The following is a 16010-nucleotide window of genomic DNA, read 5'->3' on the forward strand; positions in this document are numbered from 1 at the left end:
TATTAACTAGAGAGAGTGATTGATGCAAATCTTAATTAAGTTATGGCAGAAATGTTCCGTGCTTTAGAATTTTTCTTTACATGTGTGTGGTATTAATTATGGGTACCAAAATCCATATAAATGCACTCGCTTTTGCATATGGTGATTGCTGTATTTATATTCACCTGTAACAGGAGGAATTTGACATTGAGGCCTCAGGCATTAGCTTTTTATCTCTAAACTATTATACTAGAAGGTGTTACTAGTAGTTAAGTTATTGTGGCATAAAGTAAAATTTAGGGATGGTAAATTAAATTTTAATAGAATAATTTAAAGGAAATTTAAAATTCATAAGAGTTGTGAAAATGAAAATTCAACAGAAGGTAGATTTAATAAGAGGAATAAATGATGACTTTTTAATTCTTTGTTAGCAGATTAAATACTGGTAATTAGAATATACCAACACATTTTTTTAATTCAGCAATATTGAGTTAAATACAAATCATTATATCAATCATTTCTAAAGTAGCAGTCTTATTCTTTGGATTACTATGAAAATCAATTTCGACCAATTTCTCTGAACATCAGACACAAAATCTTATCTTATAAATTCAATTGATGTTATGATCTTAACATGAGCCATTAATGCCCCTGAGGCAGCAAATGGCACATCCTCAAGGACAGTTGGGTGGGTTGAGTCAAGGAAAGGCTTTGTGATGTTAACGTCCTGGAACCAATCTTCAGCTCCAATTATTTTATCTACAGATGCTGAACCGATAAAAATCAATCTGTATGATTTGATTTTCTAAGCAAAGCCTATCATGTTCATTCAGGAGATTTTAAAGAATTAGGTGCCATTTGAATACTGATATTTTCCCAAGTCTGGAAGTTGTTAACTGTTCATAGTTATTAAAATGAAGGACCTTGAGTGTGTGTGGGGGGGAAGGGAACAAGGCATATGGATTATATGATTTCTTTGCTCTTTTCAAACTGAGTTGAGATATTCCTCTCTCTGTAAAGATGGATTATCTGGGTAGGCATTTGTCCCTGCATTAACCTTGAAGAGACCCTCCAGTTCCAGGACCTACTGGTAGCTTGAGGCTACCGAACGGCAAGTATGAACTAGAACTAGGTGGTCTCCAAAGGCTCTGTTAGGTCTAGGCTCTGGCATTTTGTGAAGTCATGTATAAGCCATCATGTTTTGGAAGAGTTAATTAGCCAAACTCACAACAAACTGATGCCTTAAAAATAATTCTTTTTTAAAAGCCAGCATATGCATATATGGAAACCTATGCGGTCAGGATGACCAGTATGGGTCGTTCACACTGGACTTCCTCTCCTGGTAGATAGTGGTCTCCTGGTGGTCTCCTATTCTGGAGACCGTTTATAGCTTTGAACAGATAATTGTATTCCCTGAGGCTTTTTTCTATCAAGCAAGAGTGATACCCTTTTCTCATCTGGAGATTTTTTGTCCTGTCAATGTTTCCTTTTCAGAAATCTGTCTACTGCTCCCCATCTCCACTGCTTCGGTTCTAGCCCTTGTCTTCTCGGGAAACTTATTCTAATCAGTGCATATTAGCAAGTTACTTTTTTACATGTTATTTTCTGAAGAGCTTCCCATTGCTATTTTATCAATTTGTGCTGATTCTTAGGAAGAGATGAATCATTTTCTTACCACATCCTGAAATTGTGGAGTTACACTTTATTTTGCAGCATCTATACACTAACTACAACACACACTTTATTTTAACAAGGTAAACGTACTAAATGAGATATTCTGAGAAAAAAAATTTATATATGCTACTTTTAGCATTTAACTAAATATAGTCTTCAAATTTAGTCTACAAAATCTGATGAGCTTCTGATGATCATGTTATGCATTTTCCTCTCTCTTCCTCTCTAGTGTTTCACTCCCCATGCTCAATTTCCTGCTACGAATCTTGCTTAGTTCACTAAGAAAAAACAAGTATTCACAGAGAATTTCCGCGATTCCACTGCTGCACTAACAAGCTACCCACAATTGCTCCCGTGTGCTCTGCTTCCCCTCCTTTTAGCATGGATGACCTGTTCCGGTCCCCTATCCTATCCCCTCTCACCTGCTGAGGGAAATCATTCTAATTTTTACGCCCCACTCTGAACCACCAGGTTTTCCTTCTCTACTGAGTCTTTCACATGAATTTAGAAACATGCTATATTTCCATTGGGTTTTTTTAATGTTTTAAAAGATTTTATAAATTTTAGGGAGAGGGGAAATGAGGGAGAAAGAGAGGGAGGGAAACATCAATGTGTGGTTGCCTCTGGCGCACCCCCTGTGGGGGGGTTGGGAGGACCTGGCCCGCAACCAAGGCATGTGCCCTGACTGGGAATCGAGCCAGCGATCCTTTGGTTCATAGGCCTGCACTCAATCCACTGAGCTACACCAGCTAGGGCAATATTTCCTTTTTTTTTTTTTTTTAAGAAGAAGAAGAAGAAAAAGAACTCTCCCTTGTCCCCACATTGCCCTCTACTTACTGGCCCATTTCTGTTTCCGTTTACATCAGAGCTCATCGAAAGAACTGTCTGCACCTCCTTCCCTCCTGTTTCTCTTGAACCTACTTCATTCCGAGTCCCAAGTAGTCCCACGGTAATGGTCTTGCCAGGAACAACAGAGGCTACACACTGTCCACTTCAGCATCTTGTCCACCCCGACAGCCACTTCTACCAAAATTGCTCACTCCCTCTCAATGCTTTTGTCATCTGGCCTCCAGGACACCACTTTTTTTGTTGTTTTGTTCTCTTTTCTCCTCCCTCCTTCTCTGTCCTTTTTGCTCATCCTCTACTATCTTCTGATCTCTAGTGACCTCGAAACCTTGCAGTTCCTTAGAGTTCTGGTCTTGGACCTCTTCATTTCTCTGTCTATACTCAGAACTGCTTTGAGCTTCTTAGCTTTAAAAACCATCTCTGTCTTAGCAATTCTCCAATGTATTTCTCTTACTCTCCCCTCCCTCCTCAACCTCAGACTCATGTATGCTTCTTGCTGCCCAGTATCTCCACTTGGGTACCTACTAAGCATCGGGGTTTAATATGTGCAGAACTGAATTCCTGATTCCATATGCCTGCAGACCTGCTTCTGCTCTGTCTTCCCATTCTCAGGGAATGACAAGTACCTCTGGTAATTGCTCAAGCCCAAAATCTTCATTCATCCTAGGCTTCTCTCCTTTTCTCTCATGCCCTACATTCAGACCATCTGTTGGCTCTGACCTGCAAAATACATTTATAATCTAACCACTTCCTGCCACCTCCATTTCTACCACCCTAGTCAAAGCCCTCACCTCTTGTCTGGAACCCTGCTAGAGCATCCTAACTGGGCTCTCTGCTTCTCCCCCACTCACCCCAACTGTTCTCCATATTGCTGCCAGCATGACCCATGGCACGTACCTGAGATCACGTCGACATCCTGGTGTCTGTCCATCTCACATACAGTTAGTGTAGTAGAGCTGGAAATAGCTTACCAGGTTCTTCATTACCTGGCACCTTACCCGCATCATGTCCTCCCTGCTCCGCTCCACCGCCAGCCTTTTCTCTATTCCTCACTTCCACCTCATAGCCTTTGCTCTGGCTGTTTTCTCTGCCTGGGACATTCTTCCCTCCGTATCCTCATGCTCCGCTCCCTGACTTCCAGACCCTCCCTGGTCGTTCTGATTAAAGGAACATCTTCTCTACGACCCCACTTCCAACAGTGCTAAGCCTGCCCTTTTTTTTAATCCACAGCATTTATGACCATCAGACACATGATACTCTTACTTGTGTATTGTCTTTCTTTCCTCTCCAGAATGAAGTGAAATGGGCAAAGGGCTTTGTCTGCTTTGTTCAGTTTGTCTGCCACATGTGTAGAACAGAGTCTGGCTCTCAAAATTATTAGTTGTTGAATGAATGAATGAACACAGGAATAAGCTGATGGAAGAACAGGAATGGTGGACTGGAGTCCAGTCTATATAATGTTAATGTATAACATAATATAAATCACCATCAACCCCTAGCATAGGGGTTAAACTCATTTTCACTGGGGGCCACATCAGCCTTGCGGTTGCCTTCAAAGGGCCAAATGTAATTTTAGGACTGTATAAATGTAACTACTCCTTAACAGTTAAGCGAGAGCTCAGTGCTGCTGCTGGGTAGAAACAAGGTGCCGGGCTGGATAAAACAAGGTGGAGGGCCGGATTCGGCCTGCAGGCCTTGTGTTTGCCACCTGTGCCCTAGCATATATTAGTCTTGCTTTTATGATATTCTTTCTTATCTGTAGCTTAATAGCTAACCTTCCTCCATATTATCAAAATAGCATGTTGTATTGCTTTTCTTCGTATATTTTTTTAGTCTCTTGATAAAGAGAAAACTTTAATTTGTCTTGAATTATTTTTAAACCCTGTACAAAAGTAAACTTTTCACGAATATCTTGGGTGACTGCACATACAGCTTGTCCTGGGACATTTATTCAGTGTGGGACTCCCTCTAGTGTGAAGACGATTTGGCTGAGAAGAAAAGGAGCAATGACATGCTTCGCAGGGCCATCGAGACCTACCAAGAGGTGGCCAGCCTGCCTGACGTTCCCGCAGACCTGGTGAGGCTGAGTTTGAAGCGGCGGTCAGACAGACAACAGTTTCTAGGTAAGAGGGAGTAAGAAAAGTTAAATCAAGGCACGTGCCACGCTTCACCGTGAAGAGCCTGAAGGCTACGTGTACTCTTAGAAGGGTCTAGTTACATGGAAGGAAACCTGAGTTCTGTAACTAATTTCAGGTAATTTACCTGACTGTTTCTTAGACTAACATAGCAATCCTAACCTTGATAATCACAAAGATGCCGATGATATTTTTACCCCCTTCCCCTCCTCACCTCACCCCACCCATTTTAAAGCTGAGGTAAATGGGATGCTGAGGGGCTGGATAATTTGCCCAAGGAGTTATAGCTAATCAACTAATAGGTCTAGAATCAAAAACTTTTCCTATCATGCCAAATTCTTTTCTGTCTTAACTAGAACAACCTGATCCATGGAGGTTAAACTGATCAGTGGGGCGATATTTATAGAGGAATATTAAGAGGTCGAGGCCCTCTAAAATGTTACTTGTAAGGTTTGACCCCATACCAAGGAAAATAATAGGGAAGATTTTTAATGACTAAGTGCTTTGAAAAGAGCAGCATAAAGTATATCCTCTGAGTGACCCATGTTCCCAGAGCCAAAGGCAGTGCGACCAGCTGTAGCTCACCTCCATTATAACCAGGCTGTGATTCTGTCCCTCACGAGTTGTCTTCTGTAAACTGGGAAGGAAGAATAAGCCAGTGCTAAGGTGGGTGCGAGGCTGGCTGGGTAAGTTACATGAATGATTCATCCATGGCATTGGATAGGCTCATATAAGCAATATTCAAGGCCAACTGACCCTTTTATCAGTGTTGTGAGGAATGGAATTAAAGGTAGTATGTCGCTTTGGTAGGTGACCAAAATCTCTGCTAGGAGGTGGCCCAAGTGATGTTTGAAAAACAGAAGAAATGGTCAATTAAACTTAGAATCTTAAGGGTCAGTTCGGGGGAAGAAGAGCGTGCCCCACATACAGGATGGAAAAGGCGAGGCTGGGACTCAAGGGCAGGCACTTGTCTTGGGGGCCAAGTCAATACTACTGAGCTGTCCTCTTGCCTCACGCTCAGCTGGCTGTGCTTAGCACTAGTTACTGCTTCTGTCCTTCAGTTTTTGATATTTTGTTCATCATATGTATTTACATTAACTTAAAAAAAATTTAAATTTATTTTAAAGAGAGAGGAAGGGAGAGAGAGAGAAACATAGATCTGTTGGTCCACCCGTTTATGTATTCATTGGATGATTCTTGTATGTGCCCTGACTGGGGACCAAACTCGCAACCTTGGCCTATCAGCATGACTGAGCTAGCCAGCCAGGGAAATTTTTACATTAATTTTGATATTTAAAAAGAATACATAAAAATCACTCACCTCGATGGCTGAATTTTGGGCACCCTCTTGAACTTTGCACTGAGTGCCTCGCTTCCTTACTTACTCCCAGCCTGGGGGGGGAAGACTGCCTATGACCAAATCTAACCCTTTTCCACAGCAGTCTTTCACTTTAATCCTTTCCTCTGCGTGAGAATGGGGCAAGTTCAGGAGAGGAGGCCGTGGGAGGAGGGAACTGTTTGCAGAAGACGTCAGTGAAGGGGACACAGCGATGAAGCACGTGCACAGTGGGACAGGGTCCAAGATGCAGCGGGCGGGGTTGGGGGGCAGGGTGAGGTGGGGGCAGAGATGGGAGCAGGAGAGGTTTCCACGAGGAGCTTTGTAGTGGTTCACAGGGAAAGTTTAGAAGCAGAAAAAAAGTGTGAGATTACTCTGGGCAGATGGGAGAATGAAGGCTCCTTAGTCAGATTTGTCAGTAGAGGAATGAATAGCTGAACAAACCTGGCCCAGATTGGCCAGTAATGGGGAGCCAGCCGTGGGACAGATTGGTGATATTTTGTGCCCAATAATTTACCTGTTTGTGGGGCTATAGCTGTTGGTCCTAAAATGTTCTTGGTTAATATTCAGTTTGTGGACAAGAGAGCCCTTTAAGCAATTAATTTTGTCATGTATACTAATCTTATCCTGTACATTTTCTCATATTCAATTTGTCTTACCTACTTTGGTGACGAGTAGTGACAACTGACCCCAGAAATTTTAATTTTCCATCAGATAGCTTTAAAAATTAGTTGAAGGTAGTGTCTCCATGGCTCCTGCGAGCATAGTATCCCATCGTCCACCAGAGGGTCCCATAACACTGGATGATGTCTCCTTAGCTACGTGAAGAGGTTCTTACCGGGAGATGAGGGCACTCTTAGTGTAAACAGTGTCAGCAGGGTACTTCAGTGCCTCTTCAAGCTTCACACAGGGTTCTAGACCCCCGAAATCAGTTAGGTTTTTAATTTGTCGGTTCTCTAGTCATAATTTTTTTCTATTCATAATTTTAAAGCTAATCATAATAAGCCAAAAATATCTCAGTACCTCTTTTTTTTTTCCAAGGAATTGGTAACTGAAACTTTCTTAAGACTGAATTTAACATAAAAAAGTAAAAGTTAACAAATTTAGAAAATAAGACCGTCTTTAAAGTGTTTATAATCAGTGTTATATTTAGCGTCTGTTTATAGGAGTTATTGCCACCATCGCAACTGCACGATGAAATCCTAATGGGTGCTTAGCCAGCCGTGTATAGGGTGCGGTTCCAGCTGGTCTTCAGGTTCTGTTGAATAGTCTGTCTTGATTTAAGTCTCACTATAAAAGAGAGCGTAATCTGTTTTTATTTCCGTCATTTCTATTGGATTCTCTTTTTCTTCTCTTCCCACCAAATCAGGTCACATGAGAGGTTCTCTTGTTACACTGCAGAAATTAGTTCAATTATTTCCTGATGATACTTCCTTAAAGAATGACCTCGGAGTGGGGTATCTCTTGATAGGAGATAATGATAATGCCAAGAAGGTGTATGAAAAGGTGAGCAAGCAGCGATCTTCTATTAACTACATCAAATTATATTGAACATGAAGTTATAATGTTATTTGTATATTGCATTTCATGCACCCTATCTCTCTCTTTATATTAAATTAAATGGCATGTACTTCTGGACTTCTTAATATTGTTTTCATATCACTATTTTTCCCTTGATCCAAGATTTTAAATTTTAGTTGACACTTGGTACATCAAAACTTTCAACCTATAATCGCACTACTTTTAAAACTTAATCTTTTCTCAGTCCACAAACAGCCTTTCTAGAAGTGTTCTCTATGATAGGAAGAGAAAACTCAAGTTTTCCCTGAATATAAAACACAATCCTTTCCTTTTTCCACTGGAAGTCTCCTCTGCAGAGAGACAACAGAACTTGAGTCTTTCGGGCATAGGGAGTATGTGACTCACCTCTCCGAGGGCCCTGACTCTGATCTTCTGCTACAGTGCCTTTCAAAGGACTTCTGCCTTGCAGTGGACATTTTAATAAGTAACCTCCAGGTCACAAGTAACTATAAAATCTAGAAAACCACAACTTCTTCAAGCAATGAGGGAATTCATTTGGTGTGAAGTAAACAGGGTACCAAACAAACTCTGAAGCTTGAGAAAGTGAATGCCTCTGTAACAGAAAGATGAACGCATTTATTTGTCATTCTTTAATTTGGCCTTTACGTCTGTGCTTTTCCAGTTGGTACTCTTTACACCAAAATGCTGCTCCTCAGGGAGAGCCAGTATGATTCCTTCTGTTTTTGAAAATGCTGTCAAGTACAGTGTAGGGATTTCATACCCAGTCTAGGGACTGGTCTGCTTATTAAGGGATGCTTTCCTCCTTTTATTGCTATAGATGCTTCACTGAAAATCACTGAATTTTGGAGCAGTTGTCTCTTCACCCTTGTCATAATTTTTATCTTTTCTGAGGGAACAGAACCAAAACCTTTGCTTTTTATAGCATGTTGAATATCTACGCAAAGTGGATTCATCCTGCAGTGTGGAAAATCTGTGCCATCCACTAACATGCCTGTTCCAGATCACAGAACATGTCCACGTGGGGCACTGTATTTGCTAATGGCCAAAACCTAACACTGAGCGCCCTGTCTAGCAAAGTTTGGGTAAGGGACACATCATATATCTCAAAGATTCAGGATTGTATGAATATAAGAATTGTTTGACTCTATTTGATATTCCCATTAATCTTCAGAGGCCACACAGATTGAACTGTAGAATTAATTCCTCCCTCCTTCCCTTCCTTCTTTCCAAAAATCATGACCAAGGCTGACTGAGAGCACCAAGTACAGGTGAGGTTAGGGCAGGATTTGAAAACATACTAGTTTCTCTCACCCACTGTGGATTTGACCTTCCTCACCTTCTCAAAATCTTCCTTGAATATATTCACTCTTTTTACCTGTTACTAAATCTCAGATGCTGAAACATTTTTCTTCATCTTGAAAAATAAAGTTTCCCTGCTGTTGTTTATACATTTGAAATCATAATCCCATCTAAATAAGCACAACAGGATGCAGAGAGTCTAAAATACAGTCATGTAATACCATCGAGTGGGGTTCTCTTTAAAGAAGCATTAATAGACTGAAAATATTTGTGGGGTTTGCCTTCTATTTCCTCCTCTCGCTTCAGAGTTAATAAGCTGTGGCTAATGGATTCTCTTTCCTTAACCACAGTTTATCCTGACATGTTATGGCTCAGTCAAAGATCATTTCCAGAAAACTGATACTGTAATTTTATAGTTTTTCATGTTGATTTTTATCTTTGAGTAAATTTATAAAAATTATTGATCGTTCCCTTTCTGGATTTTTGCTGCACTTAGTTTCAACAAAGACCAACTTTAAAGTGGTTAGAGGTAGGTCGCTCACCTCCGCAGCTCTTGGAGTCACTCCCGCATTGGTTAGTAACCCTGCCAGTTACACAAGGTCAACTCCTCTTACTCCTCACACGCATCCATTCTGTCAGCCAACAGCTATGTATTGAAACCCATCTCATAGTTTGGCAAATGGTTGCTAAAGGTCCAAGCACAGTGTGTCCTCAGGGAGTCTACGATCCGGTGCCAACTCACTAATTTCTCTTAATTTTACCTCCTGAGTATCTTTCAGATCCCCTCCATTTTTAACTCAGGCACTCAGCAGCTATTGCCTACCAGGCAGATTTATCCTGTACAGGGCTGTGACCTCCAACCTTCAACACAAATCACAAATCCAACCATCTCATTCTCGGCTTTAACTCTTCAGTGGCTCCCATTGCCCACAGCTGTGGTCTCCAGGCTTTAACTCTTCAGTGGCTCCCATTGCCCACAGCTGTGGTCTCCAGGCTTTAACTCTTCAGTGGCTCCCATTGCCCACAGCTGTGGTCTCCAGTCATATTTGAATGTGTGACCTTCCAGTAAAAAGTGTTCAAGCAAATACCTCTGAAATGTATGTTCGTGTATAGATTACGTATACATGTGTGTGTGCTAATCATGTATGGTGGATGTTGTAGAAGGTACACACTCCAAAAGAAGTTTTAAGAGGAAATAATATTTCAGATTCTTTTTAAATTTCATTCAACTACCAAAAAATTGTTCATTCTCCCTGAAAAATACAATATTTTAGTAATATCAATTAATAAGCAATACTACTCATGATTACACGATCTTTTAAATTCTTTAAAAGTGGGTCATGCAAAGAGTTTGTGCTGGGACTAGAAAGGCCAGCTATGCCGGGTTTTTGGTTTTTCTCTGGCGCTCGCACGGGCACACGTAAGTGTAAAGAGAGAATGAACCTGTTATATTGTTAGTATTAACATCAATCTGGGTTTCTTAGAAGTCTTATGCAGACACTTGTCCTTTTCAGAGGTTTTGTTGATTACAGCTGGATAATACACCCTGCACACCCGTGATGCACCCACACGTGAGCTGCGACAAGCACAGCAGGCGATCAGAACGAAGCAAGCAGAGAGGGCAGCGCCTGGCTGCCTGATCGCTCCCCCTCCCCTTCCCTTCCCACCGCATGGGTACCCATGGGGTGGGGACTGTCTGCGCACACAGGGGAGGAGAGCCCTGGAGCCTGTTGCATGGTAGCTGCTGTATTTCAGAGACATGCAAACAGAAGCTTTTTCATTTTCTACTCCCCAGTGGGTCATCTTGCACCTGAAACTAAATAGGAGCCTTTGTGATTTGCCTCCTGCCCTCTTCAATCTCATTCCCTTCTGCTGTTCCTGGCCCACTGTCCCCTTTTACCCACTTTCTCCTCTGCCTTGAATGCCTCTGCCTGCTCTGTCTCCCCTGCTTCCTTTCCCTGGTGAACTCCCATTCACTCCTTAATACCTTTCAGACCTTGCCCTGTCACACCCACCCCAGAGCGAGCTCGGTGTCCCTCCTCTGTACTCCCTGCATGCCTCATTCCTATCCCTAGAGTTACACTTACCGCATCGCATTACCATTGTCTGCCTCCGGGTCCTTCTCCCTCCCTCGACTGAGAGCTCACTGAGAAAAGCGAGTATATCTTATTTATCTGTGTATGTCTGGATCCTGGAAGAGGTCTGTGTGTGCTAATCACTGAAGATGGTGGCTGTGTGTCTACAGGAGGCAGCAATGTCATCTGTGTAGCTGCAATAATTAATAACCCCTTCAGAGTTATGCGACCAGAAACACGATCAGCCTCAGTTCAGTTCCCTCCCAGAGGTATTGGTTGAGCCCCTCCCTGCTCAGCACCCAGCTTGGTAACAGGTGCTGTGGAAGGTGCAGAAGCAGCGGCGTTTGTGCTTTCAGGGATCTAGTGAGGGAAGAAACCCCACGTGCACCCATCCGTCAGTCAGCGCAGATTTCCTGACCACCTGCCACGTGCCAGGCACCATCCACACGCTGAGGATCAGCAGTGAGTGCAACAGGCACGATCCCTGCAGCACTTAATTCCTAGTGGGGAAAATAATAAGTCAAATGGAAATGAGTGCCATGAATAAAAAGGAATCACGATAAAGAAGTTAGAAAGTGACCGGTGATGAGGAGGGTGGTGTCTGTTTTACATCCGGTGCTTGGCTGTAGGCCTTACTGAGATGGTGACCTTCAATCAAGGGCTTCCTCAAGGTCAGGGAGTGAGACATTTGGATAGCTAGGAGAAGACTGGGGCCAAAGAGCACCGCAGGTGCAAAGGCCCTGAGACAAGCGTGCCTTTGGCTTGTATTGCAGCAGTAAGGAGTGCAGGGTGCCTCAGATTAGCTGGTGAGAGGCCAGAGAAGGAGAGAACTCCATCTTACTCTGAGAGAAGTGGAACCCCTTTGGGTTTTGAACAGAGTGGGGATGACATCTGACCTAGGATTAGTGAGTCCATTTAGGGCCCCATGTGGAGAATGGGTGACAGGAGAGCAGGGCTGGGAGTTCAGGGAGGGGAGAAATGACTGACTTGGACCAGGTTGGCAGCAGTGAAGGTGACAAGGGGTATGACTCTGAATGTATTTTAAAGGTAGCATTGGCCAGATTTGCCAGTGGATGGCCTGCGGGACGGGATACAAGCTGCAAGATGCGCAGGTGTCTGTGGTGCACTCTGCGGGCTCACAAAGGGCATGGGGACCCTCTCCTGCACACTCACCCCTCCTGTGCAAGGATTCCATCATGGCTGTACCCCTTTTCTATTAGACTCAAGGAAAAAGAGAAGCTGCAGGATATTCACTCAACCCAAACCTTCTTCATCTTTTGCTTTTGTTCTGTAAATCAGTTTGTCTAAGCAGTTTCACAAGTGGAATGTTATTGTTTTAATTTCTCACTGCTAATATTTAATTTAGAGGCATTTTGAATAATTTATCTGTAATCATAATAAATGCATATGAAAATAAAGCATGGTTTGTTTTAAATGTTTACTTGGGTTTTATCACAGCTTATTGGATTTGCTCACCACTTTATCCTCAGTCCTTAAAATGGTCCAGACCTTCAAGAAATTTATGTGGAACCAATGGATCATGATATATTACAAATGGAAATCTAAATTTCCTGTTAATTGAGGCAAAGTATGAAGCATGTATGTAAAGAAATGTGTAATCATTCAGAGTTGACTTTAAGATAGGAATTTTAAAGTAATTTTTCTTGATTACTGAAAAAATATTGAAGTCATAACAATCGACAGATGCTTTGCTGATTTGCATTGTTGAAGTAATGCTTTAACAGTCATTGCCTTTTTATATTTATTTCTCCACTCTTGAAGTACTAATGTGTAAATGTGAAAACATTGAGTCGAGAGGAAATGGGGCCATTTATGCCTAATATATTGCAATGAAATGAAACACAAGTGTTTCAAGCTGTAACATCATAATTCAAGTACAGCAAAGCTAATTGAAGTTTGTTTTGACAGTCGTTTGTAGAATTTGTAGTCAGTCACAATAGCGCTTTGTTTTCTTTGACTTCAGGTTCTGAATGTGACACCTAATGATGGCTTTGCGAAAGTACATTATGGCTTCATCCTGAAGGCACAGAACAAGATTGCAGAAAGCATTCCCTATTTGAAGGTAACTGTCCCTGCCCTGCTGTTTCTTCACCTTTCGATTGTTTTGAATCCCTTGGACACCTGGACTATGCCTTGTGGATTGGCTGGCACGCACCGCTGAGTCTTTTCATGGTGAAAATGTGCATCCTCTGGCCATGACATTCGTAGGCCGGTGTGGACCTCCACCGTGATTGGGAGTGACCGTGACGTTCGTAGGCCGGTGTGGACCTCCACTGTGATTGGGAGTGACCGTGACATTCGTAGGCCGGTGTGGACCTCCACCGTGACTGAGAGTGTCAAATGTAGAAATACCAACTGTATGAGAGGAGAGTCTTTGGAAAAGACTTTATGAAGAAATTCCTAAAACTGCAGTTGTTATTAGTTTTTATTGAAGCATCAAAGGTAGACCAAAATAATTAACATAATATTTGAAAATATGGGCAATGAATTAAATGTCCCTTTCACAATTGAATTATACACTAAAACCAGTTTGAATAGGGCTCATGAACCTATACAAAGTGAGGTAAAGAAGGCAGACTGACTGGGTGAAACCCTAAAAGCCTGATAGCTCAAAATATTCAGCTGGAAATATGCTGTCATTTTTCTCACATATCCAGCTGAATCCTTGTCTCCTAACTGGAATCACATTTGGTCTAGCGCAGGGCTGTCCAGCAGAACCTTTTGCACGGCAGGAGTGTTCTTGTACTCTCCCCTGGGGTAGCCACCAGCCACAGGTGCTGTTGAGCACCTGAAATGTGGCTTGTGTGACTGAAGAATTGAACTTTTATTTTTAATTCTAACTAATTTTAAGTTAAATAATAGTCAGTGGCTATCGCATTGGACCAGCAGCTGATGGAATGCCTGTGAACTGTTTTTTAAGTAGCAGTATATTAAACTTTTATGATCTCATTCCTTCATACCACTTAAACTGATGCCAAATAACAGCCCACTGCAAATAGCTTGCATGTTATATTTGGCCAACATAATTCTATTAAAAACAATTTTAACTGCTTGTCTCTGTTGAGAATCTGAACACTTTATGTAAACATGCAGATTTCTGGTTTCTCGTGAAGGGTCCTATGTGGCCCACACCCCCAGGAGTCCGGGATGGAGCGTTTGCAATGGTGTCCCCTGGAGGGGCGTGCACCCCACAGTCTGTCTGGGCTGTCACTGGGCCTCTGCACACTTTCCCATCCTGGGCCACCACCTTGTGGGCATGTGCGTCTCTCTGATTTAAAGTGCTCCCCTCGGGTTTGCTTTGACACAATGAGGGCCTAATAGGACTCTCCTACTTCGGAGACGGGGAGACGGAGGGCAGGGTGGTCAGTTAAGCAATGAGGATCTGTATTCGAGTGCCTGTCAGTCAGGAACCCGGACCGCCACCCTCCTCCCCTCCTGAGTGACGCTTTCCTCTTTCTTGCAGCTACTTTTCAACACTGTACCAGTAAGATTTCTTCCCAGGAAAATGAGCTTCTTGTGAAAAAGCCTCAAGGAGGCAGATTTACTGCTTGATATTTAAATATTTTTACCTTTGTCCTTCTTTTACTTTTTAAAATTTATTCTCTTCCTTTAATATTTTCTCTCTCTCTTTTTTACATAAATTTTAATTTAGTACTTATGTGGGAGATTGGGATAGATAGCAGCTAAGTGTTTTAAAACAGGATTTGTTTAATAACAATTACATTTTCAAAGGTTCCATTAGCTTTAATCATATCATATGTTTTATAAAATGTTTTATTAAAAGGTAAGAGCACATACATTTGGAGAGGGAAAAAATATTACTTGCAGTTGGGTCTCTATCACTTCAGACACATATGTGCAACTAAACGTTTCGATTCCGGTATTTTTAAAAAGAGCGACAGGTGTTCAGATTTGTAGAATAAAATAAATAAATGTGATAGATACCCACCCAGAGAAATTCTTTGAGATACTGAAATATAGTCACACTCACAGAGACAATTCACAAAGCATCATGATAATTTTATGATCAATTAATGATGAATATATTGTTAAATTTAACTGTTATTACCTCCTTCTTTATTATACTCACATTATAATATTGACCAGTATTCTAACTGCCAAATTTAATAGTAAGAGGAACTTGTCTGGTTCTTAGATTTCCGTATGGTCTATAACGAGTAAGTGAATCAGTGAATTAAACGCGGTATTCAATTCTTTCACAAATGCCAACACTGTCTTTTCTGCAGGAAGGAATAGAATCTGGGGACCCTGGCACTGATGATGGGCGATTCTACTTTCACCTGGGGGACGCCTTGCAGAGGGTCGGGAGCAAGGAGGTAATGTGTTCGTGAACTTTCTGATTTAAAAGAGGATAGAGCGGGGGCAAATTATTTCTAAGAGAAAGTTACAGTTGAAAAAATACTTTGAACATAAATTTTTGAAGGTGGTGACTTAAACTTTTTTGAAACAACCCAACAGCTCTTACTTAATCCCATATAGAATTTTTGGGATTTGGCTTTGACAGTTTCTGAAAGGAAGTATATGCGGAATCATAAGAGCAATCTCTAAATCAGTGTGTCTGTGTGTGTGTGTGTGTGTGTGTGATAGACATTACCTTCAACATATTTTTAAAGTATGAAATAAAGCGATATCTTTGAAACTGGTTAAATATTTTAACAGGTTACTTAGATTTATTTTTATTTTGGAGCTTAAAAGATAATTATTTTAGAGGGAAGTCTTTATTCAGCTGATTCCTAAGCACACTGAACCCCATGGTTAATTGTGTAAATTACCTCTGAAATATTTAGTATCAAGTTTAAGATGAACACCTGTAGCAATAATAATAACAGGTACTGACACAGAAAACGCAGTAGCTAAAACAAGTTACGTATTTCCTCTGTGGTTGTTACATTTTCCGAGTACAATGTCAGCTTCTTTAAACATGATATTTGATCATTAATCATGACATATATGGCAAATTCCCGAACAATCACGGTCAACCTGCCACGATTTACACGACATCGCTGGACAGCAAAGCTGCCACCATGGGACCCTGCACATGGCTCTAGGCCGGGCTCCGCTGAGCGTCAGGGATAAAAGGGT

General features: G+C 41.7%; 1 protein-coding gene across 10 annotated transcripts in view; it reads left to right on the forward strand.

Annotated features, from left to right (window-relative positions):
* ASPH (aspartate beta-hydroxylase) overlaps positions 1-16010 on the forward strand; it is a 204374-nt gene that overhangs the window by 138634 nt on the left and 49730 nt on the right. For 9 of the 10 annotated variants that reach the window (XM_053929580.1, XM_045204921.3, XM_045204919.2 and 6 more), the window contains 4 exons: positions 4472-4622; positions 7340-7476; positions 12871-12969; positions 15155-15244. In XM_053929580.1, coding sequence (XP_053785555.1) covers positions 4472-4622; positions 7340-7476; positions 12871-12969; positions 15155-15244 — 477 coding nt within the window. The remainder of the gene's footprint in view (positions 1-4471; positions 4623-7339; positions 7477-12870; positions 12970-15154; positions 15245-16010) is intronic. The other variant, XM_024572000.4, reaches the window with a different exon arrangement.

This window comes from Desmodus rotundus, chromosome 8 (assembly GCF_022682495.2).
Source record: "Desmodus rotundus isolate HL8 chromosome 8, HLdesRot8A.1, whole genome shotgun sequence".
Taxonomy (NCBI): domain Eukaryota; kingdom Metazoa; phylum Chordata; class Mammalia; order Chiroptera; family Phyllostomidae; genus Desmodus; species Desmodus rotundus.